This window comes from Phoenix dactylifera, chromosome 4 (assembly GCF_009389715.1).
Source record: "Phoenix dactylifera cultivar Barhee BC4 chromosome 4, palm_55x_up_171113_PBpolish2nd_filt_p, whole genome shotgun sequence".
Classification (NCBI taxonomy): domain Eukaryota; kingdom Viridiplantae; phylum Streptophyta; class Magnoliopsida; order Arecales; family Arecaceae; genus Phoenix; species Phoenix dactylifera.
Genome location: NC_052395.1, coordinates 20,617,592 through 20,645,548, shown reverse-complemented (window position 1 = coordinate 20,645,548; position 27,957 = coordinate 20,617,592). Strand labels below are relative to the sequence as shown.

At 44.2% G+C, this 27,957-nt stretch overlaps 1 protein-coding gene across 3 annotated transcripts; it reads right to left on the bottom strand.

The window, feature by feature from the left end:
- Positions 1-1,798: 1,798 nt before the first annotated feature.
- LOC103721567 (WD repeat-containing protein GTS1) lies at positions 1,799-27,556 on the bottom strand. Of its 3 annotated transcripts, none has more exons than XM_039125812.1 (8): positions 27,168-27,555; positions 14,672-14,879; positions 13,160-13,255; positions 10,563-10,637; positions 6,184-6,294; positions 5,358-5,449; positions 4,035-4,119; positions 1,799-2,499 (listed from the first exon to the last, which is right to left on the bottom strand). In XM_039125812.1, the coding sequence occupies exons 1-8, from the start codon at positions 27,299-27,301 to the stop codon at positions 2,134-2,136; spliced, it is 1,167 nt and encodes a 388-aa protein (XP_038981740.1). In that variant the 5' UTR covers positions 27,302-27,555; the 3' UTR covers positions 1,799-2,133. The 3 variants fall into 3 exon arrangements, with proteins under 3 accessions (XP_038981740.1, XP_038981741.1, XP_038981742.1); XM_039125813.1 differs by having other exon boundaries at positions 14,672-14,856; positions 27,168-27,532; XM_039125814.1 differs by lacking the exons at positions 4,035-4,119; positions 5,358-5,449 and having other exon boundaries at positions 27,168-27,556.
- Positions 27,557-27,957: the final 401 nt, after the last annotated feature.

Below are 27,957 nucleotides of genomic sequence, written 5' to 3'. Positions count from 1 at the left end.
CTTTATCACAGCTCTTCTCCTACGCCGAGCTCCGACTACGCTGTCGGTGACATGCGACCCCATGGAGCTGAGCCCGTGCGCGGGGGCCATCCTGTCGTCGGCTCCGCCCACCGCCGCCTGCTGCGCCAAGCTGAAGGAACAAACGCCTTGCTTCTGCCAGTACAAGAAGAACCCCAAGCTGCAGAACTATGTCAACTCCAAGAACAGTAAGAGGGTGGCCAGCGCGTGCGGCGTGCCGATGCCCAATTGTTAGTGTACTAAGAGTATCCTCTTTCTCCTTGAAGATTTGAGCATATCTAATTAATTATATAGTCTTATGGTTAAATAGGGGAAAGAGGGTGCAATCCTTCGCATATTAATGGAGACTGTAATTTTTAAGGTAAGGGTTGCAGCAGGTATTCACTTTTGCTTTTGCTTTCTCCTTGAACTCCTTGGTGCGAGTGAGAAAGTTTTGTATGCATGGCGTCCGATGTATGAGGAGAGGAGGGAGAGTGCTGTCTCTTCTGCTTGTGACTTCAACTCTTTTATCATCAGCTCAGTACGTCCAATGCTTTGGTATTATTTGCTAGGTGTTGCTTCTCTGCTGTTCTAGTGAGCAAGCGTTTGAGGGTGTCAACTGCCGAGTTGGCGAAGTTTATGCAAGGGTTTGTCAGATGTGGCAAATAAATATTTTTTTCATATTGTATAACATAATATGTGATATTTCTCTTTGAAAAGAAAAAGTTCATAAGTTGTCCATCGATCAGGTTAGTTAATTTCCACGAGTTTATGCGCGCCTCCTGCGCATGCAATTATCGATGGATCAAATGATTAAATTATATAAGAAAGAAAAAGGTGTAGATAAAGTTAATAGGCTGTTTAAACATTTTCTTGAAAAGGAAATTAATATCGAGAAATAGTACACTCCTGTTTATTTACTACTAAAAAAAATCAAAAGGAAATGTCATTAGACGACTGTTAAGAAGGCGGGTCGTGACAGCTTTACTCGCATATTTTCATTTCATACAGAATTCTGTCATGGTTTATAAGATGGAATTGTGAGCAGGGAGTGAGTTTGTAAATTTCGTTTCTTCATGAATGGAACCTAGATCATTCAACCTCGTCTACAAGCAGCTATCAGTGTTTGGTCTTTTTTTCTGGACTCTCACTTTTTCGCCGAATCTGCTTGTTCTCTTTTGAGAACACATATCAACGGTAATCTTTAGCCATTTTATTCACTCTAGTAGCGTCTAATCTTCGAGTTAAGGCTTTCTTTTATATGATCAAAAATATATCGCATCAGTTAAGCCTCAAATAGGAGTGAGTGCAGGTGGGTGGGCAAAATCTGCCTCAGAGCTAAAATTAAAACCCTAAAGGAAGGAAGGGAGGAAGTTTGAAGTTAGAAATGGACCAGGACCCAAAAATTAGTTAAAAATCCAGGTCGAGACATCAAAGTTTAGACCTAACCGACACCAAATTCAAAAGAGACTCACCCTAACCCAAACCCAGTAAAAATACAGGTCAAAACCAAATCTTAGACCCAATGAAACTTGAGTCGACCAGATTCAACCCACCCGATTGCAATCCTTCGACTCTTTCATGCTGAGTTTGAGACCTGAAGCACAGAGCAGGAAAACATACATGATGAGTCCTGCCTGTCCGATAAAACCTATGAAAGGGATTTAATGACTTTTTCGAGGTTTTAAGTAGCAGCCCTCGTCGGACCACACTACACGATCAAGGATGCTAATCCTGTGAGTCAAAAAGCCCTGGATTTCAATTTCTAAAATATTTTCAAATTCCATTAGCTGCAAGAACATTGAATTCAAAAATTCCTAGGTTTAATTATCAAAAAATCAAAATTCCAACAGCTACAAAAATCTGATTTAGGTTGCAAAAAGAAATCAGATGCACCGAGCCTAATGGACGGATGCCCATAAAAATAAAACAACTTCGTAATGCCACAGAAGTACAGAACCAATACATCAACAGCCATCCCAATAACACACATCCGCCTCAATGCAATGCTCTGGCTTGCTATCACTTTATCACATTCAAACCAAGGGAGTTCGATTTTTTTTGTCCTCTCAACAAATGGAAAACCTTGTTTTACAGCAGATTTTAAACCGGGAAGTCATGTCCCAGGGATCTCCTTCAATATGGATGGTGCCGGGTTCTGCTACGTGCCTTCTGCGATTTCATAATTAGGGCACTTGAGATCCATGACCGGTCTGCTCCTATTGAGTCATCTGACAACCAGCAACATAAGCGACCATCTTCACCCCCAGTCCATCCAAAAACACCTTTGGCTGATGCAAGGCCACCATGACTGCTTGAAGCTGGTAATACAGTTCTTACTACCCCTGCATGGCCACCTTCAAGAATAGCTTCCGGGGACCCAATCACTCCAAGTGGTTCATGACTAATGGGAAAGTAACCAAGTGTCCCCGAGCCCGTACCACCAATCACCCATAAGCGGTCATCAACTTTGGAGTAGTGGCAATCAACAAAATAGTCAACCTGCCAAACAACAAAACAGAAGAACAAAGCGAAAGGAAGCAAATTTGGTCAGGATATTTACCTTGGTATGCCACTTTACTCAACTACTCTCAATAATCTATTATGCAGGATATTAAATGACAAAGGAAATCATATTCTTTGCAGGTAGGAAAACTGCAACGTGAGGTATGAAGCTTGAGCCTGATAACTAGAAATCTAACATCACATTGTTCTGTCAAGTTACATTGGGAAAAAAATGCTAATGAAGCAAAAGAAATTATTTAATCCACCTATAGAGAGGCAAGAGGGTAGGAGCCCAGAGAAGCGGAGTTAAAATGAAAAAGATCATGTGGGGCAGTAGGCTTCATGTCATTAGACAAAATTGTAAGTAAAGCCTTGTAGCAGTACAAGCTGGGGAAACTTTCCCATTTCCCTAGATGAAATGAGAAGGAAGAGAATGCTGTTAGCTGTATGATCAAAATCTAGTGAATCCTCTGGAATCCCTGGACTTACAGAAAGTCTAATTAAAGGAGAGTGACAGTGTTTGATATGGAGCTCTGATCACCTTTAAGATGGATTACATATGCCAAAGAGCTAAATTATATTGTGGTGTATGCTTCGCAAAACAAAATTCATGAGTTATATGGTTCTTGGGCACAAAATGGAAGCATGAAAGCAAATCATGATGCAACACCAAAGGAGTTTCAATCAACTCCAGCACTAAATATGTACAATTGCAGATGATTATTAAAAAAAAAAAAAAAAAAAACAAGATAGCATATATGCGCGAATAGGTGTATAACCAAAAGTGGTCTAGAGAACTTGGTACGGCAAAGGACAGCATAGAACAACCCGAACAGGGCCTTGTGGACAGCCATAGCTGGTCAGAGAAAAGGCCAGCGATGCAGGCTTATTGCATTTATTGGGCTCTAATAGCTAGGTTTATTCTCATTTGAATACTTTATTTCAAACAGGAAACCAAATTTCCAAGTTAGTGTTTTCAGGAGTTTCTGAAGCCCAGCTCAAATAACCAGTTTTGGGTGCAGTGTTTCCGAGACACTTCAAAATTTCAGTTTTTTGACTTGTCCAAACATCCAGACACCTGGACACACCTTATGACACTCCTTGTCACTTCTGATCAACAAACTATTATATCATCACTGTTAAATATCAATTCACAGCAGCTAATTACTAAAACTCGGTTTCAGTCCAGTCCCCCAAGTAAAATTTCAATTTCGGCAATTAGATCATTTCAAAGCCTTTAGCTATCATGTAGCAAATGCCACATGCAATTAACTTATCAAGGTTAGAAACAAAAATTAGCAAAAAAAATGAAACAGGTAAACAGATTCACTAAGGGAGCTTAAAGATCATCACTAAATAATTTTCGAAATAATAATTATAAGGCCATAAGAGAAAACCTAGAAAGATAAGAAATAACTAAGCAACCAAGCTAAAGAATCAGCAATAATATAATACTGTATAGTGAATTGGTTTTTGTAACTATGAACTGAAATGGATCATAAGAATCCAATTATAAGAGCAGACAACCATACATGGTCTAGATTCCATCTGTCAGAAGCTGATGAACGAGCTTCTTCGAAATTGACTTCTCTTTTTCCCTCTTCCCAGTCCCATATACTGTAAAGAACAGAAAAGATGATTACATAGAGATCTGTAAAGCCTTCAAATGCTTCATTCACTAGCAAAGCTCATTGAGTGGAGAAGAGAAGACACTGGAAGAACAAAAAATTTTCAATGTCTCAGCTAAAAATAGCCTAGAGAACAGTATTAAAAAGAATATCAGAAGGTACACCTCTGGAAGTGGAAATTATCTCCATTTTTGTGTTGTCCTTGCCATCCATGCTTAAAGTCTTATTCTTTAAATAAATATAATTGTTTAAATAAATATAATTGTTCAAATATCATTGTTTATAAAAACATGCACACTCTGCTTGGATACTGGAAAGTTGAAGGAAATGAACTGAAATTACAAATATAGGCTTCCCATTCCATGACTTAAACATGTATATTATGACAAGATTCCCCAAAATTTGAATATTCATCACCCTTTACTTTCCTTCCACCGAAACAGAACATAAAAGAAAAGTCATTTTAAACATTTATTTGGGGCATAGTACCCTATATGGTTAATGGTTTTAGCCCCACAGTTTAGTTCACTGACAAGTTTTAATGGTACGGCTATTCTGTTTAAACATGCTTTACTGATCATAAAGATCAAGTCTACCTACATTCAGACTGCATGAAATCACCTTGCAGAAATTCAGCAACAACCCTGAGCCCTCCATCAAAATGCTTCAATGAAGTTATCATGATACAATAGAAATAGACCCGGACAAATGAATACAGGCAATCTTCCTGTTATTTACTAATTGCAATGTATATATGCTCGTACGAAGGGTTCACTTTGTAGAAACAAAAGCAAGCAGCATAGGAATGCTTGTTTCGGTGCAGCATGGTGACACCATCACTTGAAACAAATGATTCAGATATTGATCAACATGTGAATTTGGAAATCTGCCTCATGGAAAAGCCTCAAGATCCGAAAGAAAATGTCCCCTTAGTTTACACCAAGATCTATATGTCCAATCAATATACCAGGTCGCTCCCCAAATTTAAATTCTCTGCACATCTCTGGTCTGTCAAAGGAGCATATAGTGGAATTATCCTTCAGTCAGTAATAATTTGTCAAAACTCACCGTACAAAGTAAGTATATTGCAACCCTGAGGTTCTATCCTCTCTAGATCAAAAGAAGGACAGAAAGAAAAGAAAATTGGAAAATTAAAAATGCAAGAGCTCCATTATGATATTTTTTGAAGTAATGGTGTCTTTAATCCAACAAAGGATCTAGTGCTACCTTAATGTTTCAATATGCGTCAAACACCAAAGCTTTTGATTCATCTGCCCAAAAAATCCTACTTTCGCAATAGATGTCTCAACATTCATCACCTGTCCATTAATAAGGATTGGCATGTGTTACATTCGGATATAAATCCTTCATATTGCATATGTTTTCTATGCAGTAAAATTAGATGCTTCTGTCCTTCAATGCTTAAATATTCAGGAATTGTGGAATACTTGTGACCTCTAAAATTCAAAAATTAAAAAATTGAAAATGAACAAGAAGCCACTGTTATCGAGAAACAATATGTTTACAGTCTAGAACATGACCAAAAAGATTGAAAAATGCACATATGAAGTAAAAAGGTTGTGCATAACTAGAATCATAATTTACTTCATTATATCTGGGAATATGCATAATAAGAATCAGATGGCTTCTTTAAAGTTTCAATGTCAAAGTCTCTATTGCTTTATAGTTTAATAGGTCCCTTGTTGTTAAAATATACAGAAAACAAATATATCATACACAAAAAAACTAAAACTACGTTAACACGAACCGTACCCTGCCCCCTTAAATCATAGACCCCATGTCTATTAGACGCAAGTTTCATATTGCTAAGGGCCATTTTCAAAGTTATGCTGCGTGCAGGTGGCACTAGCATACATTTGCAGGTAGGTCTAGCAGATGTCATCTTAAATAGCTCAAATTAACTAAATTCCTGCTGCTCATAAATAAAGAATTTTACTTGCACCTTAGAACATGTGCCAGCTTGAGTAACCGTAGCTGTTGCAGTATCGCATTAAACTATAAGAACGAAATAAAATCAACACTAATTACTTACTGATTCCAAATGGTTATCATCATCAATTTGTCCATCGGTATCAAAAAGGCATAACAATCCGTCAACAGAAGAAGAAATGAGCTTATTTTGCTTCTCTGGAATGAATCGTACCTAGCAGACATCAGAGTTCACAGGGATAATTTAGAAGATAATATGGAGATGCCAACTTTGCTGCATAAACCTACTGAATAAAGATATGAGTAACTGTACAGTTCTTGAAGCTATGTCGTAACATCTGAATGGAACACAGAAAAACGCCATTCCACAGTTAATGCTACATGGTATACTAATACAGATTAAAGTGTCTCATGTTCACACAATCATAGAACTGAAGAAACCTTTAAATAATATCCGAGGATTTGGAGCAATACAGCATTATCTACTTCTTGTAGCAAGAAAAATTAAATATACAACTACATCTAAAAAACAATACAAATATTATTTAGGCACCGTATAACAGGAAATGTCAAAAAAAAGGGTTTAAGATTGCATTAAGAAAATGAAGTCAAAAATGTTTCGTATGGTAAATTCCCAATACAATCCTCAACGGGTTTCAATTTTAAATGTTGGTTACCTTGGATTGCATAATGTCACAAAAAAAATATCTATTTTTTAATTTTGAATCCAAACTTTAGGAGAAACCTCAAAAACAAATATTATTCCTATGGACATGTGACTACCCATGGACATCCTTAAATGTATTGACAAGAGATTGCAAGGCAATTTGAAGTCTCCATGAAAAATAACTAAGGATCTTAAAGGTTATACTTTCACATATCTTAAAAATGTAAACAACCCACAATCCCTGAAAAAACCTAAAAGTCATTGCGTCTACACTATTGAGCTTTTGACATTTAGATATGTTGGCCATGTTTGGTTCGCAAGAAATGAAAGAAAACAAAAGTAAACTAATAGGAGAAAAGAAAAGAAAAATTAAAAATTTTCTCTTGTTTGGTTGAATAGGAAAATTTTCTCTACATCTGCCATGCAAGTACTCGCAAAGTCTGACTCCACCCCGTGACGCTCTTCTTTTTTTTTTACCTCTAAAATATTCCATTATATTTCCGCATATTCACCCATGCAACTATCCAGCTCCATAATAGTTCCTTTTAAATTTTTTATTTTTAGACTCGGGAGGCCGAGCACCACCCATTCTTAACCCCAACGTGTCTTATCTAAGCCAAAATTTAGGCTCCCAGGTAGATTTATTCTTGTGCTTGCACAGCCCGAACTTCTAAATGGGGATCAAAATGAAGATATGAGCTAATTCTCCGGTCGGCAATGCACAACATTCGAAGTGTAGCCAAATATAGCTTTTTCCTAAGACACTGTCGAGAGCCACCATCTTATCTACTTGGTTATGCATTTTTTTCAGAGTTGATATATTGTTAACTATGTTTACACCATTGATATTTGATACAATGCCTCAAGTTAGATAGAGATTGGTGTGATTCGTAGAAGTTGATGAATCTATAACAAATAGGTGATTGATAGTGTTAGTCCCAATTGGTTATTCGTTGGATAGATCTTAGGTACTTATGCAGGTTGAAGAAACTCAAATAATGCCTTCCGGCTAGTCTTTTTGAGTAAGGCCCTAAGTTGTTACAAATAGTATCAGAGCACACCCAGTCTATAACCTATATGGACTAGAAAAACTACAGCATTAATCCATTAAGGCTAACCACGGGCCGATCATAGTGCTTATAGTTAGATTTGAATGGATTTGAACTCTTAGCTTGATGAGGACATCAGGGCTTAAACAGGAGATTTGAGGACCCATACAGGGATGTGTTTAGTCCCACATCGGCTATTTGCTGAATAGATCTTGAGTTATATAAGATCAGCACACCACATCAGTGCTTATATAGGATCAAGAAATTCAAATAATACCTTCCTACTAGCTTTTTTTGGATGAGGTCTTGTGTCGTTGCAAATAGAGTAGGAGAGTTGATGCATCAATTAATAATAGGCCAAATGGATAGAGTAGGTGAGTTGATGTACAAACTATTTTTTCGTCTCAATCGCCTCCTAGCACTAATTTTCTTTTTCCGTCTCAAACTGCAGCAAGTTGAGTCTACACAGTGTACGAGGGTCAAGCCAATTCTATTTTTTTTAAAAAAAATCTATATCTCATGAATAACAAGAAATGACAAAAAAGGGTTTAAGATTGCATTAAGAAAATGAAGCCAAAAATGTTTCGTATGGTAAATTCCCAATACAAATCCTCAATAGGTTTCAATTTTAAAGGTTGGTTACCTTGGATTGCATATTCTCACAAAAGATATATCTATTTTTTAATTTTGAATCCAAACTTTAGGAGAAACCTCAAAAACATATATTATTCCTATGGACATGTGAATACCCATGGACATCCTTAAATGTATTGACAAAAGATTGCAAGGCAATTTGAAGTCTCCATGAAAAATAACTAAGGATCTTAAAGGTTATACTTTTACATATCTTGAAAATGTAAACAACCTACAATACCTGAAAAAACCTAAAAGTCATTGCATCTACACTATCGAGATTCTGATATTTAGATATGTTGGCCATCTTTGGTTCGCAAGAAAGTGAAAGAAAAAAAAATAAACTAATAGGAGAAAAGAAAAGAAAAATTAAAAATTTTCTCTTGTTTGGTTGAATAGGAAATTTCCCAAACAATGGAGGAGTCACCACACACTCCTAGGGTTTAAAGACAAAGGAGGACAAGTGGGATCATCTATCCCTGCTTATTGGCCAATACTTTAGCAAGGTCTCCACTACTTACTAAGTTGCCACATCACACTCTAATTTAAACCCTCCAAATATTATATGTTCTAATCTAATCAGTAATCAAGTAAACCTCTAAAACAAAAAACAGAAGACTAATTTGAACTTGAACCAGAAAAACTAAAAATTTAAAAAAAATGTGGAAATACTTCAAAAACACAATCACCTTAGTTGCCCCTTTTTCCAGAAAATTAGTCCACAAGTTTATTACTTTTGCATGCTTTTCCTCTAACCATGTAGAATAGGATTGTTCCTTAGCTGGAGATGGGATGCACATCAGATATTGAGTCCAACCAAGAAGTTTTAAGTCCATAATTGTAATCATCCTGCTTGTTCAGCATAAACTTGTACCTTATGCACTGATATCAGATGGTGCAAGTGGTCTCCAGTGTCATCCTCCGCGCTCCAATCGTACAGTCATACTCTTCCTGACTGGGATGGCTCCAGAATAGTTGCACCATAATTTCTCTTGGTTCTTGTCTTTAACGGTTATTCAGGTCCATCCTGATACTGCCCAAACTAGGACAGGCCCCAGTACTTGGATTTAAACCCATAGGAAGCGTTCTTTCTTCCACCTTCAGATTTATCTTTTTCACTGCTTTTGCTTGGACAAAATTTATAATTCCCCCACCAAAGATTAGCTTATCTGCTTTTTACCACAACCGGTCATCATTCTGAAGACATCTATGCACTTCCAATATGCATCATTATTGTCCTTGTCATTTCAGCATCTTTGATCTTTCTTATAAGTAATTCTTCTCATCCATTCTATTATTTTGCAAAGAGGCATTCACCTTGAGAGAAGGCTGATTGCTCCTAGCTTTTCTGATAAGGCATACTGATCTCTTCTTTTATCAATTTAGGAAAGTGGTATAGCCATACCTCTTGCTGATGTGTCACCCTCCTTGTGTTTTACAAGTTGGGCTTGAGATAAGATCTTTTGAACAACAGATGAAGATGTTGGAACTTTGATTGTAGCACGTCAATCCAATAACTCATACATCTCATTCTTATTCAAGGATTGAGTTGGATGCCTCTAATTGTCTTCAATAATCCCTTATTTTTATTATGTCTAATCTATTTTTATGTCTTACAGGTATGATATCTTCAAATTATTATATAAATGAGATCCCCTGCACCATTGAAGCAGAAATTCTGCTATGATGCATTCCTAATCCCACATAGTATTATCATTCAAACCATCATCGAAAAACTTCAGGACTTGCATAAAAACCCTTACAAGAGAATCTCAGATAAGCAACAGATTTAAGGCTCCGTTGTCATGCAGCTTCATTTTTTTTTCCTCAAACCAATTACTTCAGGGAAAAATGTGAGACTTGTTTGAAAATAAAATTAAATTAAAAAAGTCGATAACAATTGGTTCCCATGCCTTCACTCTACTACAAAATATACTCTTTAGTGATCAAAGCATAAGGAAAACTTACTTCTATATTTTTTCAAAAGATGGCATTTTTTTAAAAGCTTTGAATTTTTTTCCATGGTGAACCAATTATCAAGAAACACATTTTTGCTTTCATTCTAAGCAAAAACAATTGCTGCAAGCCTGCAAAAAAAACGATTCACTCTTTATAAGTTTCAACCAAACATACTTGTGTCACATCATCCATGTGAGATTCTTCCAAGCAAGCCACTTGCTTTCCATTTCTCCAATCCCAAAATAATATCTGCAAGAAATTAAAGCATTTAAAATTGGCATATACACCAAGATCACAAGAAGCCATCATAACAAGTTTGAAGAACTTTATAGATGACATAATATGTCTATGCTCATATATAGCTTACACCCTATCCAACTAGCATGATAATAAGAAAGGCAGATTGTTTGCAAAATGTTAGAAAGTCAAACAAGTAATATCAGAGTTAAAATCAATTAATTCTACCGCAACCATTAGTTTTGTCAAATAAAATAAAGCACCATAAGCATTGCCAATTGTCCTTGTCAAGCACTTTTATCTTCTCTGAGTTTACAAATCCTACTTGTCCATTGTCTCCTATCAAGTGCAGTAGCATTTGCCTGTAGAAGGTTGATGAAATTCTTCGTCAAAACCTTCCACTAGATTAACGAGATCCTTACCCTTCATCAGGAATTATTTGTTCCAGATCTGACCATCCAACTTTATTTCTCTTCTTTATAGAGAAAGAAGTCCTCACTGGGGTTCCAATATAAAACATGGCCCCTATATTTTCTTCACACTTTAACTTTGTTACAATAAACTTTCAAAAGGCACACTCCCACATCTCCTCAAAAGAATATGTACTGGTCTCTTTGACTAAAAAAAAAATCGGGAACTTTACATAGTAATCATGATTCAATTCCATTCTGAATGACAAATGCGTAAGAATTTTAAGTCAAAAAGCTTTTTTGTGGTACTAATAAAAGCCTCTACTACAAATATGAAATATGCAATTTACAACAATAGTTCATTTAAAGAGAGCAACAAAATGATGCCACAGAAAGGTAAATATCAAGCTTTGGCAAACAATTACTGTTGAAATGTAACTCCCTGAGGCATCTTAAATGTATCTCACAACAGTTAATATGCATAAGTTTTTTAAATGAGGATGATGCTTTCCTAAAATTATTTGTCATGTTGTATTTATCCTCCCATCTAAACTCAAGTTGTGATCCATGTTCTCTAAAAGCAAGAAATCATTCTCCCATGTCATAATGATGTCACAAAATTAATACCACACAATGCATTCTATGGTAATAAGTTTCCTAGGGGTATGAGAAAGAACACGTATTATTACATTATGAAGGACTTAATAACCAACCATTATAAAACAATGTATAACAACAATGTAATAATAAAAGGGCATTTCAATGCACAAGGCTCCCGCCAACTGCAAGGTCAGGGGAGGGTTAGATGGACGCAATCTTGAGCTCGTGTAAGGAGGGGCAATTTCCATGTTTCAAATCCATGATACCCAAGTCAGAATAGAGCAACCATACTGTTGTTCCAAGGCCAGCCCTTTGTAACAGCAATGCAACAATCATGGTTCAAAAAAACAAAATACCGGTGCAAGTGATGCACATGAGAGTAGTATTAAGGGCTGCAATATCCAATTTGTAATTTGATAAATGCTCTCCTAATTTAGAGAGTTGCTCTACTCTTGTTTCTCTCCTCTCAAGGCAGACTAAAAGGATATTTTGTTTAAATTTTAAGTAATTATAAATTGCTGTGGTGAATGAAGCAACCACGGAACCTCACCAACACTACTCAGGAGGAGTTTGGGCTCAATCGCTGTATGCTTTTTTGAACATGCTAGCATGGGCTGCACAGTGCAGATCCTACAGTTTCCACAGCTGGCGTTTTACTAACAAGTCATGTATTATCCACATATCATTCAGCATTTTTATTTGTTCTGGCATGTCAACCTTCATAGTACAGCAAGTAGGCATATCAATCAATTTGTATTCAAAGAAATTCTTCCATTGCATAGATATATGCAGCATCAGATAAAAATTTGCTCAGATTTAACAAAATTAAATAAATTAATATGTAGCAAACTAAAGGACAATTATGCAGTACCTTCAATCAACAACTAATAAATCACTTTAAAGTATTTTTTTTTTGTTTGAAAGACTTAAGTGTACATTGACTTCATTAGTGAGATAAATTATTTATATAATGTATTTTCATCAAATCAACATATCAAAATATTTAAGTTTTTCAGAATGTTTAGGTCTGAGTCACATATTTGAAAAATAAAATCAATTTCAGAGGAGAGATTAGAAAACTTTATGCCCATGTCCATTAATAACCCATCAGATTCCTAAGACAGATAAAAATTTTCAGAATTGATGATTACTACTGATTCTTGGTACTATAAGTTCAATGCAACATGCATCAAAATTATTGAATTTTCTTTTCATTGCTAAAGTATCTTCATGCACGCAGTCGAATATAGTTGAGACCAGTGCCAATCACAACAATCTTATCATGGTGCATAGTATTTATAACCTTAGTCCTAATCATTAAATATCAAAGAAAATATCTGTAAAGCAATTGCATCAAGTGTATGAAGTGTAGAAATTTTTATATAATGACTTAAGAAGCTCAAGCATATGATGCTATATGCAGATATGAGAAATCGAAATATATGGCTTAACAGATAGCAGCATTATCCTTAAAAATAATGCATTAGATTTCTAATAAAAAGAATAATAAACCGTAAGACTTACCTGAGCATTGCATCCACCAGCAAGTAGATTACCACTTGATCCACCGAAAGAAAAGCTAAATACTTCTTGGGAGGAACCAGCCCTTAATGTAGAAACCTAGGTCATAAATACTCAATTACAGAAATACACAAGTGAAGAAACGATACTTTCTCAACCAAAACAACTTGAGTTGCATCGGCCAAGATATATATTCATCACCCAAGATATATATCATCATCAAATATAGTAGCCAATTAAAGAGGCCTAGACCATAAATTTTGAACTAAAGAAATAGCTGATCAAAGAGAAAAGAGATTTTTTCTTAAGAAACCGAAGAAGATATATTCATTACATAGAAACCAAAGGATTTGAACTACAGTATGCATACAGCATGAAGTCATGGGAAAAGCACAGCTATAGAGGTCAAAGCGTGGTTTCTGGGTTGCTCATGTTTGAGGAAACTAAGGATTTGTTGACTATTCTCAGTGGTGCACAACACTATTAAAAGGGAAATGAATAATATGCTAAATGGGATAATAAGTAGTAAAAACATCGGTGAAATTATAAAAGTAAGAGAGCAAAGAATACCCTTTTGTGATAATTGGCATTTATCACTGAGATACTGACTGTGCTGAAATAATTTATATTTTTTAGAATATAGTGATGCAGAAAGACCTGGATTTCGTACTCTGTTAAATAACAGTTTTCAGCTTGCACAACGAAACAGTCCAGGTTAAAGATCATGCACTTGGGGTGATAAGGGTATGCAATGAGCCCAAACTCAGTCCTAGTTGGAGTCTTGTGAGCCTAATAAAGCAAATTTGAGTCTTGGGGATTTTACTTTTATGTTTTAGGGGATTGTTTTGCAAGTTGTTTTGGTCCAATGGCTGAGATTTGATCTGAACATACTCCACCATAGTTGTTTCCATTTCTTTTTTTTTCTCACTTTGTTACTTAATTAATTTTGGCCAGCTTTGAGAGACCTGTTGGAATCATGAAGTCCATGAGTATGAAGAAAGAGGTACCTAGCTTCCTTCCTTCACCTGTGTTGAATAAGGTGCAGAAGAAAGCTTTCCAGGATAGAAAATACAAAGAGTAGGAGCAGAAAGTACGGAAAGAATAGGAGAACAAAAAAAAGTGGGGGAAGGAGAGGGAGGAGAAAACATAAGAAATACAGAGGAAGAAGAGAAGATGGAAAAGGATGAGAGTGAAAAAAAGGAGCTGACATCCCTTCTAGCCATCCATTCCACTCACTCAACTGGCCTCCAGGCTATTTATCTTCATTTATTCTTCCTAAGGATTTGAACAGGCAGTGGAGTTTGATAGACGAGAGAAGCTTAAGAAATGTAGAAAAATGATACAGCCATTTAAAAACAAAAAAAATAAAATATGTCGCTGACAAAATTCATGGTTGGAGTATAAGCAAAAACCAGTACAAACCAAAGTTAACCAACAAACTTTGAACATTTTCATTAACAAGAAAGCATGCGAGCACTTAAAACACTTGCTGGAAAAAAAAAACAGTTTTTAAACCTGCTTGAAGGTCCTTGTATCCCATGCTCTAACAGTGCCATCGGACGAACACGAACATATAACATGTGCAGAGGATGGAATTGAAAAGGAAATCTCATGGATGGTTCCACTGTGTCCCTTACACTCCCCAAAATATTGTCCGGTTGCTGGAGAGTATAATTTGATTGTGTTTGTTGATAGGGACACTGCCAATGTTGAAATCTCCTGACTTAGAAATAGAATATTGCATCAAAAATGTTATTTAATATAAGTTCTATTATTTACTATAAGTTCTATCAATTTTAAAAAAACAGAAGATGGCTTGCAACAAATCGAAATAAACATCAAGAAACAAAAACTACAAGTTGCAACAGTGGTATATAACATGCAAAACTATATCAAGTGAAAATGCAATAACAAAACTATGAACTCCATCAAAGAGCAAAGTTAACGCCCGCCCGCCCCCGCCCCCGCCCCCGCCCCCGCCCCCGCCCCACCCCTGTAATGGTAGAGAATAACACAGGGAACTTGATGCGACATGTAAAGGTGATGGCTTTGTCCTACAAGAAGGCATCACTTCGACGAACTATCTAATGTTGAAGGAAAGCTTGAAAAAGAGTTTAGATTGAGATAATGTAAACAAAAGTTTAAAAGAGAAAAAGTATCTACAGATTAATTAAAGACACAAACACGACTTGTTGGGGGGAAAAATATAAATCGTCACGCTTGCATGAACGTCCGACCGGACCCTCCGACCTGGAGGCGTCCGAGCGGACCCTCCGACCTGGAGGCGACCGAGCGGATCCTTCGACCTGGAAACCCGGAGGCACCCGAGTGGCCTCTCCGACCCGGAGGCGCCCGAGTGGCCTCTTCGACTTGGAAGCGTCTGAGCAGCCCTACCGACCCAAAGACGCCCGACTCGCGTGCTGTGGTCACATCCCCCCGCAGCGCGACCGAAAAACTACACCTTGTCTTCGTCAACAATCAATACGTATGACTCCTACAGGCATTCAGTTTACTCAACAATCAAAGCGTATGGCCCCTACAGGCACTCAGCTTACTCAACAATTAAAGCGTATGGCTTCTACTGTCTACGGACATCAAGCCCCTTACGGCAAACCTGCTTGGCTACGAATGATGGCATGACTCCACGATGATTTGTAAGCTTCGGCCTGATCTCCTACAGTAACAGCATTGATTCACACGATCGAGCATTAATTTCTACTGCATGCCCAATCGTACGACAGACCGTTTGCCCCGTCACATCACAGGTAACCCAGCTCCCCTCTATAAAAGGAGAACTTCTCCATTTTAAAAGGGGACTGGGAGATTGAAACTCTGAATATTCACTACTCCTCCCGTTCATACACTTGCCCCCTCTGACTTAAGCATCGGAGGGCCAGCGCCGGAAACCCCGGCCACCGGCTTCTTGCAGGTCTCCCGGAGGACGTTGCGCGCCGCCAGACCGCAGCTCGTCGATTCTCACCGGAGCTCCTCCTTCCTAGCCCAGTGGTCGCCCCCGGGTCCAAATTCCAGCAACAGTTGGCGCTAGAGGAAGGGCCCGAGTCGCGGCCATGAAGCTGAGAAGTAAGGGAGCTTCTAATGCCTCCCGACGTCTTCCACCTAGCCCTGGACACTCTGTCCAGAACTTACCACCTCCGGCCGATTCTACTCCTCAAGTTCGGCCGGAACAGTTTGATACCCTGGTGCAGCAGGTTCAGGCCTTGGCAGCTGCTGTCCAAAGCCTGCAACCTAAGGGCGTCCCGACAGCACCGTTTCCTCAGGCCCCGGTCCAACCGGTGCCCCCTTCAAGTGGACCGGCACCCCAAGGCCGAGATCTCCACGCCTCTTCAAAGGCCAATGGTGAGGAGCGGTGCCGCTGCCAGGGTTCAGCCCGAGCATCCTCCTAGAGAGAACCCCTAGTGAGGGGTCCAGACGACTGGCCGCAACCGTCAGAGGTCGAGTCAGTCCCAGGGCAACCTGCGCCCGAGCAGACCACCGTGGTGATCCCCCAGAGCGACGAACTCGACAAGAAAGTCGAGAAGCTGGAGCGCCAAATCGAGGCGCTCCACGGCAAGAGGGCGACTTCAAGTTTACCACGAAGTCCCCTTTCTCCCAACAAATCGAGGATGAGCCGGTCCCGCCGAGGTTCAAGATGCCTCAGGTGAAGCCCTACAATGGCATGACCGACCCCCTCGATCACCTGGAGAGTTACCGGGCCTTGATGGCACTGCAAGGATCCTCGGAGGCCATGCTCTGCAAGGTCTTCCCAGCGACACTTCGAGGAGCAACTCGGTTTTGGTTCACCGGGCTGAAACCCAGCACAGTCTTCTCTTTCGAGCAGCTCGGCAGGCAGTTCGCCACCAACTTTGCTGCCAGCCGACCCCAGCGGCGGACTTCAGACTCCCTCCTTGACATAAAGCAAAGGAAGGGAGAGTCGCTCAGGGAATATCTGGACCATTTCACTGCCGCAACTTGAGAGGTCCGCGAGTTTGACCAATCAATAGCCATGTCGGCACTCAAGACTGGAGCTCGGTCTTATAGGTTTCTCTTCTCCATCGAGAAGAATTTTCCAGCTAACTTCACCGAGATGCTAGTTCGGGCACGGAAGTACACAAAAGCCGAGGAAGCCGTTGCTTCTAGACGGGGTGGGGCCGAGTAGACTCCAAAAAGCAAAAGAGGCGTTGTGAGGAGCGCGGCCGTCCCAGAAGCCCGTCTCCACGCCGAGCTAAGAGCCCGTCTCCACGCCGAGCTAAGAACCCGCCTCGTCTGAAGAGTCCACCCCGGCTGCGGGAACCGCTCCAACCAAGGTCCCTGACTGCGGGGACCGCTCCAACCAAGGTCCCCGCCTCGTTCGAGATCTCCACCGCGGCCCCGCATACCCAGCGGGAGGTACGAAAATTATACTCCCCTTAACGCTCCTCGGACTGAGATCCTCATGAAGATCGAGGGTATTTTCTGCCTCCACCCCCGATGCGGGACCCCGGGGCCTGGCACAATCCCAAGAAGTACTGCCGCTTCCACCGGGACCACGGCCATGATACGAAGGACTGCTTCCAGCTCCGGGACGAAATCGAGGCACTCATCCGCCGAGGAGTGCTCAACCGGTTCGTGCGGAACCGGCGTGAAGAGAAAAGGCCAGTGGAGGACGTCGTGCAGCATGGAGAGCCGAATGCTAACAAACCCATCGCTGGCACTATCAACACCATAGATAGGGGGGCCTAGCCGGAGAACCAGCTGGGGAAAGGCTTCTTCCAAAGCGCCCCCGCACCTCTGAAGTCATCTCTTTCTCGAATGAGGACCTGGAGGGAGTTGAAACTCCCCACGATGATGCTGTGGTCATTTCTATGGTCGTAAACAAATTTGATGTAAAACGCATCCTAGTGGATAATGGAAGTTCGGTGAATGTTTTGTACTTTGATGCCTATTCTATAATGGGGATGGCAGAAAAACAGTTACGGAGGATGAACGCCCCACTGGTCGGATTTACTGGAGACTCGGTTCCAGTGGAGGGCGAGGTCGATCTCCTGGTTACAGTCGGGCTCGCCCCCCGAGAGAATACCGTGAGGATGGATTTCCTCGTGGTGCGCTTGCCCTCGGCCTTTAACGCCATCCTTGGACGACCAGGGCTCAACGCTCTTCGAGCCGTGGTCTCAACCTGCCACCTACTTATGCGGTTTCCCACCAGCCAAGGAGTCGGCGAAGTCCGTGGGGACCAGGCGGTAGCAAGGCGATGCTACATGGCGACCCACGAGGCGAAGCAACCGGCCAAGGTGTCAACTTCGACACCAGATGACAAGCTCTCAGCTGAAACTTTAGAGACACGGGTCGGGCCTCAGAAGAAGCGGGTGGAGCATGGTGAGCTACTCACCCGAATTCCCTTACGAGAAAATTATCCCGAGCTAACCGTGCAGGTCGGCTCCGGCCTTGATGCCCGCAAGAGAGGTCGCCTTGTCAGCTTCCTGCGGGCCAACATGGACATTTTCGCCTGGTCGCCCGCTGATATACCGGGGATAGATCCGGAGGTCGTGCGGCAAAAGAAGCGAAGTGCCGCCCCGGAACGACGACGAGCGGCGGCCGAGGAAGTCAACAAACTCCTCAAGGCCAGCTTCATCCGGGAGATATCCTATCCGGAGTGGCTCGCCAATGTGGTCCTTGTCAGAAAAGCTAGTGAAAAATGGCGCATGTGCGTGGACTACACCGACCTGAACAAGGCCTGCCCGAAGGACAGCTTCCCACTCCCTAGCATCGACCAGCTCGTGGACTCCACCTCGGGACATGAGTTGCTGACATTCATGGACGCATTCTCAGGGTGCAACCAGATCCGGATGGCGCCGGAGGATGAAGAAAAGACGCCCTTCATTACTTATGGGGGCACCTATTGCTACAAAGTGATGCCTTTCGGCTTAAAAAATGCTGGAGCAACTTATCAAAGGCTGGTCAGCCAAATCTTTAAAGACCAAACAGGCCGAAACATGGAGGTCAATGTCGATGGCATGTTGGTGAAGAGCCGAATGGCGAAGGATCATGTGGCTGACCTCGACGAAGCATTCTCCACGCTTCAAAGGTACCGGATGAAGCTCAATCCTGCAAAATGTGCATTCGGAGTCACCTCGGGCAAGTTCCTTGGCTTCGTGATTATCCAACGGGGAATTGAATCCAATCCCGAGAAGATCCGAGCGCTCCAAGAGATGGTGCCCCCGAGGACAGTTAAAGAGGTACAGCAGTTCACGGGACGGGTTGCAGCTCTCGAAAGATTTGTTTCCCGGTCGGCCGAGCGCTGTCTCCCGTTCTTCGCGGCTCTCAAGCGGCCGAAGAACTTCTTGTGGTCGGCAGAATGCCAGCAAGCCTTTGAAGAGCTTAAGCGTCTTCTCGCTTCTCCTCCTTTGCTCACGAAGCCTCAGCAGGGTGAGCTCCTTTATCTGTACTTGGCTGTTTCCCCAGTTGCAGTGAGCTCGTTCCTGGTCTGAGAGAAGAACAAGCTTCAGAGACCGGTATACTACACTAGCCGGGTCTTGAGGGATGCTGAGACCCGATACTCCAAACTGAAAAAGACCATCTTTGCCCTGGTCGTCTCAGCTCGGAGACTCCGGCCCTATTTTCAAGCTCACACGGTGGCCGTGTTGACCGACCAGCCGATGAAGCAAATCCTGCAATGATCAGATCGTGCTGGTCGAATTACAAAGTGGGCAGTCGAGCTCGGGGAGTTTGATCTTGAATATCGTCCGAGGCCAGCAATTAAAGCTCAGGCGCTCGCCGATTTTATCGTGGAGTGTACTGTGCCCGACGAGCCCGAGCCCATACCTACAGCGGAGGAGCCCTCGAAACAGCCGTGGACCTTGCATGTGGACGGCTCCTCGACCTCGGGGGGTAGCGGAGCAGGCCTCATCCTCACCAGCCCGGATGGGGTGGTTGCGGAACAAGCTCTGCGCTTCGAATTCCCCGCCTCGAACAATGCGGCGGATTACGAGGCACTTATTGCCGGACTCAAGCTGGCTAAGGAGCTGAAGGTTGAGAACCTAAAGGTTTTCAGTGATTCCCAACTGGTTGTAAGCCAAATTTTGGAAGACTTCGAAGCCAGAAAACCATCAATGCAGAAATATCTCCAGAAAGTGCGATACCTCATCTCGACTCTGAGCTCTTTCCACATCCAACACATTGCCAGGTCGGAGAATCTCAGAGCAGATCAATTGTCGAAGTTAGCGTCCTCCCGTATGAGTGAGCTCCCCAAAGCAGCAGCGATGGAGTATCTCCAAATGCCCAGCACGGAGAAACCCGAGCCGGCCCTTTGCATCGAGGTTGAGCCGAGCTGGATGGACGAGCTCATCAGCTACCTGCAGGATGAAATCCTCCCCAGTGATGAGCGCGAGGCTCGCCGAGTCAAGCGTCTAGCCGCTCGGTACATATTGCATGAAGGCAAGCTTTACCGAAGATTTTTTACCTCTCCCCTCCTTAGATGCCTCTGCCCGACAGAGGCGGATTATGCAATGCGTGAAGTCCATGAAGGAATTTGCGGAAATCATTTGGGAGGCTGAGCACTGGCGCATAAGATTCTATGCTAGGGATATTACTGGCCGACACTCCAGAAGGATACGCTAGATTTCGTCCGGAGATGCGACCGATGCCAGAGGAACGCCAATATTCAATGCCGACCCTCGGCCCCGTTGACCTCGATCAATTCCCCCTGGCCATTCGCCCAATGGGGAATTGATATCCTGGGACCATTCCCCCTGGCAACCAGACAAAGAAAATTTTTGGTCGTCTCTATTGACTATTTTACTAAATGGGTTGAGGCCGAGCCAGTGGCCCGGATCACCGAGCAGAAGATGCGGGATTTCGTTTGGAGGTCAATAATCTGCATATTCGGACTTTCCCGCATCCTCATATCAGACAACGGCCGCCAGTTTGACAACGCTCGCTTGAGAGAGTTCTGTTCCGATCTTGGCATCGACCACCGCTTCACCTCGGTCGCGCATCCTCAGACGAATGGAGAAACCGAGGTAACGAATCGTACTATTTTGCAGGGACTCAAAGCCAGGCTCGGCCAGTCCAAAGGACAGTGGGTCGAAAACCTATACAGCGTCCTGTGGGCTTATCGGACCACATTCCGTGTACCCACCGGCGAAACTCCCTTCAATTTGACGTATGGAATGGAAGCCGTCATCCCATTGGAGATCGAGCTCCCTTCCCCGAGGGTAGAGCATTATGACGCCAACTCCAGCTCTTTGCAGCTCAGAAACAACCTGGACCTAATCGAGGAGACAAGGAAAGCCGCCCGAGTCCGCATGGCGAGGTACCAACAAAAGACGGCACAATACTACAACGCCAGAGTCAAAGCCAAATCCTCAAAGTGGGGGACCTCGTCCTCAGAAGAGCTGAAGTCTCTCAGCCGACCGAGCAAGGAAAGTTGGCTCCGAATTGGGAAGGACCTTACCGGATCACGCGCGTCCAACGACCCGGGGCGTACAAGCTGGAGTCTCTCGAGGGGACCCCTATTCCACGAAGCTGGAGTTCTGAAAATCTCCGGATGTATTACCAGTAGGACCCCAAGGGGTTCTCTCTGATCGGAGCATGAGTCTCACCTTTTTACAATAATTTATCTGCAATCGTTTAATCGTGCTGCGTTTCTCCTAATGTCTAAATGTTTCGTGATTCTCAGACGACCCGGCCTAGCTCGTATATACGACCTCGCTCGGATACTATAATTAACACCGGGCAACACCGGGCGCCTTAGCCAGAAGTCCGAAGTGCCAATGTCGAGCTCGGTCTCGATCTCCCTCAAATACCTCGACAAAGGTCGGAATGCCCCGAGGTCGACAGTGCGTTCCCAGACCCCTCGACCTCGGAAAGCGTCGCAGGTCGATAGTGCGTGCCCAAACCTCTCGACCTCACGTACGATACCTCGGCTAAGGTTGGAATGCCTCGAGTGCCGACAGTGCGTGCCCAGACCCCTCGGCCTTGGAAAGCGTCACAGGTCCATAGTGCGTGCCCAGACCCCTCGACCTCGGGATGCCCCGAGTGTCGACAGTGCGTACCCAGACCCCTCGACACTTCGGAAAGACGGGGTAATACCTTCGCGGCCCTCCGTGGCGCTCAACACCAACAACGGGGTAGTACCTTCGCGGCCCCCCATAGCGCCTCCTCGACTAAGGTCGAGATGCTCCGACGAGTCGACAGTGAGCCCGAGCTCCCTCGACCTCGGGATAACGGGGTAGCACCTTCGCGGCCCCTCGAAACGTTCGTGATTGACAACAAAGCGCCCCTAAAATGATCATGGATGACAACAAAGCAACGCCCACACATATCTCCAATGGCAACTATTTCTCCTAATGTGCCGGCGTCCCCAGAAAGCAGACCCCGAGCAAAAGAGCGTCCTCAAAAGTTAGCCGAGGAGCAAAGCTGCCGACCTCGGCGTGAGACGCTCGACTCCGACAGTACAAAAGGTATATTTTAATCAGTAGTTACATTGTTTCATTCGTTCCTGCACCGATTGAATGCTTAAATAAAGTCTTGACCAGCGTCGGGGTGCTTTGCCGGGTCAATCACGGGCTGACCTCATTGACCCCGCGTGCACTACTCGTCAGTGAACCCTAGTTCGATTTATACCGGCAGCTCAGCGAAATTTGATCCCGAGCTTGGAGACTTATATCGGGCCTGTACCTAGACGTGTTTAAGTCGGCGGGGTCCAACAATCCGCTTCGGCAACTAAAGGTCCGAGCTCACGGAGTCGATGAAATTTGAGTCCGGTTAGCGACCTCAGGTTCTAGGGCTCGGCAGGATTCAGTTCCGAGCTCTGCTAATCTACAGAGCCTGAGGCTAGCGACCTCAGGTTCTAGGGCTCAGCAGGATTCGGTTTCGAGCTCGAAGGCTTGACGAGCCCGAGGATAAGCGAGTATCTCCCGGACCTAAATACAGCAATATCGCTGGTCGAGGGTCCGAGCAGCGGGGACTTAGGACCCGAATCCAGGGACTTGGCAAGTATGCCAAACCTAAGTCTGACTACGTAACGAACGTGGTTGAAACCGCAGAGCCTAAGTCCATGAACTTGAGTGAACCCGAAGAACCTTAGATCTACTGAGAAGCGAGACTTAAATCAATTACACAAATTTAGAAAAGAAAGTTCATTTAGAAGAAAAGCCCGAAGGCTGAGTACAAAATTGAGGCTCGGCCGTATAACAGACATAAAGGCCATCCTCCTTTACAAAAATAACAAAAGAAAAAGAAAACCCTAGGGGACGAGCGCGGCACCAGCAGCCGGGATCCCTTCTGCCCGACTGTCCTCGGTAGCTTCGGGGGCAGCTTCAGGAACTCCCGCCAAGCCCTCGGCAGCGGCCGATTCCTCCGTGGCGAAGGTCTCGGCCCGGCCGTCCTCAGCAACCTCAGGAGCAGCCTCGGATGCTCCCGCCGGGCCTTCCTCGGCAGCGGCCTCTTGAGCGGCTTCCTCAACCGCCCGAGCCCCTGCCTCGACCGAGTCATCTGCCTCGGACTCCTCGACTCCCGCTCCCGGTTGAAGCAGATTGAGGTCGAAATCGGGGCAGAGCCGCCTCAGTTGATTGCGGAAATCGTTGAAGCCCTGGATGAGCCCGTTCACGGCTTCCTCTTCGAGCAGGTCGCGGAACTCTTCTGATTCACGAAAGAGTTGACGGCGCTCTGGGCCTGCTCCCGGGCCTCCTTTTCCCGAGCTTCGAGTTGCTCGGCCTTCAGCTCCATATTCTTTATTTCCTGCTCGCGGACGACGAGCAGGGACTGCGCCTCGGCCAAGCGAGCCTCGGCGGCCCGCACCTCTGATCTAGTCAGAGCGTGAGCGGCCCTTTCTTCCTCGAGCTCCGCGGTCAGAATTTGGACCACATCCTCGCTGGCCCCCACTCTAAGCAAAAGCTCCTTCTGTTGGAGCTCGGCCTCCGTCAACTTTTTCTCGGCCTCTTCTTGTGCCCGTAAACACCTACAAGCTCGTTCCTTGTAGTCCGCACCGATCGAGATCAGTGTATCGATCTCGTGGAGGTGCTGTAAGCAAGGCAAAGAGAAATTAGGCCGAGGATAAAATTAGGGCATGAAAGCTAAAAGCGCAAAAAATAAATAATAGTAAATAATGAATAGACTTACTCGAACAGCAGAGAGGCGAGTTGAGTCCAAGAAATTGTTCACGCTCATGGCCTGAATTTTCGCCTTGTCAGCTGGGAGAAGTGCGACGAAAAAGATCTGTCGCGTCGTCTCGACATTCTCGAGAGTTGAGTCGCCCTCGAACACCACCCATTTTGGAATATAGGGCCGCCTCTCTTGTTGGCCCTCGTCCTCCGGTGGACCAGGGAGGCTGGGCCTTGTCGCCTTCGGCGAAAGCGGCCTCGCGGCCCCTCGGCTGCTGCCCGGCTCGGACGCCGAGCGCTCGGGTTAGACGGGCGGCCGACTAGGGATCTGCAAGATTAGCGCCGGGCATGCGAGCACCATAGTAGCTCCTGCTGAGCTCAAGCTCCTAGGCTCGGAGCTCGAGCCCCCCCTCCGAGCAGCTTCGGAGGGCCCAGCTTGGGGAGCGTTCTCCTCAGCGGCCCCACCAGCCGAGATCTTGGCCTTCTTCTTCGGCTCGGGCAAGACTCCTCTAGTCTTGGCCGCCCTCTTTCGGAACCGAGCGTACAGAGCTCCGCTGTTGGTCACCATTTTCGCAATGTCTGCAAGGACGAGCAAAAGAAGTTTGTAAAATATTGTGAGGGGAAAAAGAAGAGAGATAATTTTTTAAGTTACTATCCTTACCCTGAGGGCGCGCCGAGCTCAGACCGACATTGATTAGAGCATCCTCGCTCACGAGGTCGCTCAGAAGAATAACATCCCCGAGGCCGCGAACGGCGTCAAGGATCCCCTGCTCGCGCGTGGAAAGCCTAGGGAGTTTGTTGGCGGTCTTGAGCCGGCTCTGCCTCCACCTAGGGTCGAACCCCCATGACCGCTCGGAAGCCAAAAAGAAAAAAATTTTCTTCCATTCATGAATGGACGTCGTAGCGCCCCGGAAGAGTGGCCGCCCCCCCCCCCCCCGAAGGGCGATATAGAGCCACTCTCAGTCTCCCGGGTTGGACTTCAACATGAAAAGCCGCCGGAAGACATTCACAGAAGACGGGATCCCGTGTGCTACGCACAAGGACAAAAACTCGATAATCGTCCTCCATGCATTCGGAGCAAGTTGCGCTGGGACGAGTTGGTACTCCCCAAGCAACTCATTCACGAACCTATGGAAGGAAAATCGCAGGCCGGCCCAGAGTGCCTCCATATACACTCTGATCCGACCTGTAGGGGGTTCGTTACCCGATCGCCCAACCCAGCGGGTTCCACGGAACCCTTGCCGAGGAAAAAACCACTCCTCGGCCATTTCAACCTCCTCCTCACTCATTGTGGACCCAATTTCATCCGGACCAAGACCCATTAGGAAAAAAAAGAAAGAAAGAAGAAAGAGAAGGAGAGGGGAGGAAGAGAGGGTTCCGAATAGACGAAGAGGACACCTTTGGGAGTTCGTCGGAGGTAATGGAGGATTGGCCGCTTCGGACTGGGAAGAAGATGGAGAGGCTATGGGAAAGAAGTCAGAGACGGCCAAGTAGGAATTTATATAAATCCCTCTGACGACCCAGATCTGCGAGGCGGAGCACTGCTTCCCGTCCAGATCACAACACGTGTCGACCCCGAAAATTAAAGCGCTGCATTCAATTCGAGCTGACGCTTCGAATATGGAAGCGCCTCGTTGGATCGTGTGGCCCCATCATGAGGCCACGACGCGAGGACGCTTCGAAAAATAAAAAGGCACCCCCCTAATGAAACGTTTCGGAAAAAAGGAGACGCCGCCCATTAAAAGCACCTTGAAGCGCGCAATAATTCAAAATTCTCCTAATCCACATTAACACGACCGAAGCTACTTCCCGCGCTCGAGCCTGCGAGCAGCTCGAGCTCGGAAGTCGGGGGATAGTGTTGGGGGGAAAAAATATAAATCGTCACGCTTGCATGAACGTCCGACCAGACCCTCCGACTTGGAGGCGTCCGAGCGGACCCTCCGACCTGGAGGCGACCGAGCAGATCCTTCGACCAGGAAATCCGGAGGCGCCCGAGTGACCTCTCCGACCTGGAAGCGTCCGAGCAGCCCTACCGACCCAAAGCCTTCCGACTCGCGCGCTGTGGTCACATCCCCCCGCAGCGCGACCGAAAAACTATGCCTTGCCTTCTTCAACAATCAATACGTATGACTCCTACAGGCATTCAGTTTACTCAACAATCAAAGCGTATAGCCCCTACAGATACTCAGCTTACTCAATAATTAAAGCGTATAGCTTCTGCTGTCTACGGACATCAAGCCCCTTACGGTAAATCTGCTCGGCTACAAATGATGGCATGACTCCACGATGATTTGTAAGCTTCGGCCTGATCTCCTACAGTAACAGCATTGATTCACACGATCGAGCATTAATTTCTACTGCATGCCCAATCGTACGACAGACCGTTTGCCCCGTCACATCACAAGTAACCCAACTTCCCTCCATAAAAGGGGAACTTCTCCATTTTAAAAGGGGACTGGAAGATTGAAACTCTGAATATTCACAACTCCTCCCGTTTATACACTTGCCCCCTCTAACTTAAGCATCAGAGGGCCGGCGCCGGAAACCCCGACCACCGGCTTCTTGCAGATCTCTCGGACGACGTTGCGCGCCGCAAGACCGCAACTCGCCGATTCTCATCGGAGCTCCTCCTTCCTAGCCCAGTGGTCGCCCACTTATCAAAAGGTCTAAAAAATAAAATAAATCATCATGAAGAAGGATATGGCTAAACGAGTATTTTTATTGATCACTTTTCGACTCGATTATTAAAAAATAGTAAGGCTGCATGGCACAAGCAAGCAACTTATTGAGCAAGTTACCAATTCATATGATTGACATTAACGAACAAATCTTTAAAAAGAACGAACGGAAATACAAGAAGAACAGATTGAGTCCAAGAGACATCTTCCAATATTCCAGCTGATTCCATCGAAGGCGGTGACGGGTAAAGATACCTGGAAGCAATTTGGAAGACGTAATCGTCGCCGAAATTGGTTTGGATGGTGTTCTTGATGCCCAGACGCTTGGAGGAGGAGTAGGACGAAGAGCCATCCCCTATTTCCATATCCATGGCCGTATCCGCATCCATGGGAAGCAACTCCGCCCTCGAGCTCGGCACGAGATGGCCAGGCCGAGCTCAAGCTCGCCGGGAAAAGGTGAGACCTTGTTGCCGTCGAAGTGGTAGAGAGCCGGAAAAAGGTGTAGACCGGACGCGAGGGATGGATTGGGAGAGGACGAAGAGGGGAAATAGATGAGAGATGGGAGGGATCGATCGGGTGAGACTCGTGAATGGGTTAGGGCCGGCGGACCTCGTCGCAACTCCCGAGTCCCCTACCGGTTTCAAGTCTCGGAGTGTATATTTCAGCCACTGGATTAAGATCTAATGGCTGAGGAATAAATCATATTGCTTCAATCTATTTGTATTTTCGGTACACGCAATGGTGTATGTGGGACTCCATTTCAAACTGGCCCCTAAAATGAAGCTTGTTTGGCCATTTTATTTTCCTTCAAACTATTTCCTTTTCTTTTAAAAATTTAAATTTGCTTAAATACCCTCTTAAAATTTATATTTATTTCTATACCATCATAAAATACTATTTTTTAACAAATGCCTGGATTCTTCTAACACCATTAATAAAAACTATATTTATTTTAATTAAAAAAATAAAATTTTGAAATTATTTTTTTGTTCTCTATCGCGATCGCCTTATAAATGTTTCTTTTACACATTTATCCATTAAAGAT

Bases quoted from the DNA above. Each gene is read 5' to 3' on its own strand.
- LOC103721567 (XM_039125812.1), bottom strand. From the start codon at position 27,301: ATGGATGCGGATACGGCCATGGATATGGAAATAGGGGATGGCTCTTCG. The intron at 14,880-27,167 runs GTATCTTTACCC...TCTATTTCTAAG, and splicing joins GTCTTCCAAATTGCTTCCAG to TCAGGAGATTTCAACATTGG. The intron at 4,120-5,357 runs GTAGCACTAGAT...TGTTCTTTACAG, and splicing joins ACGCATATTGAAACATTAAG to TATATGGGACTGGGAAGAGG.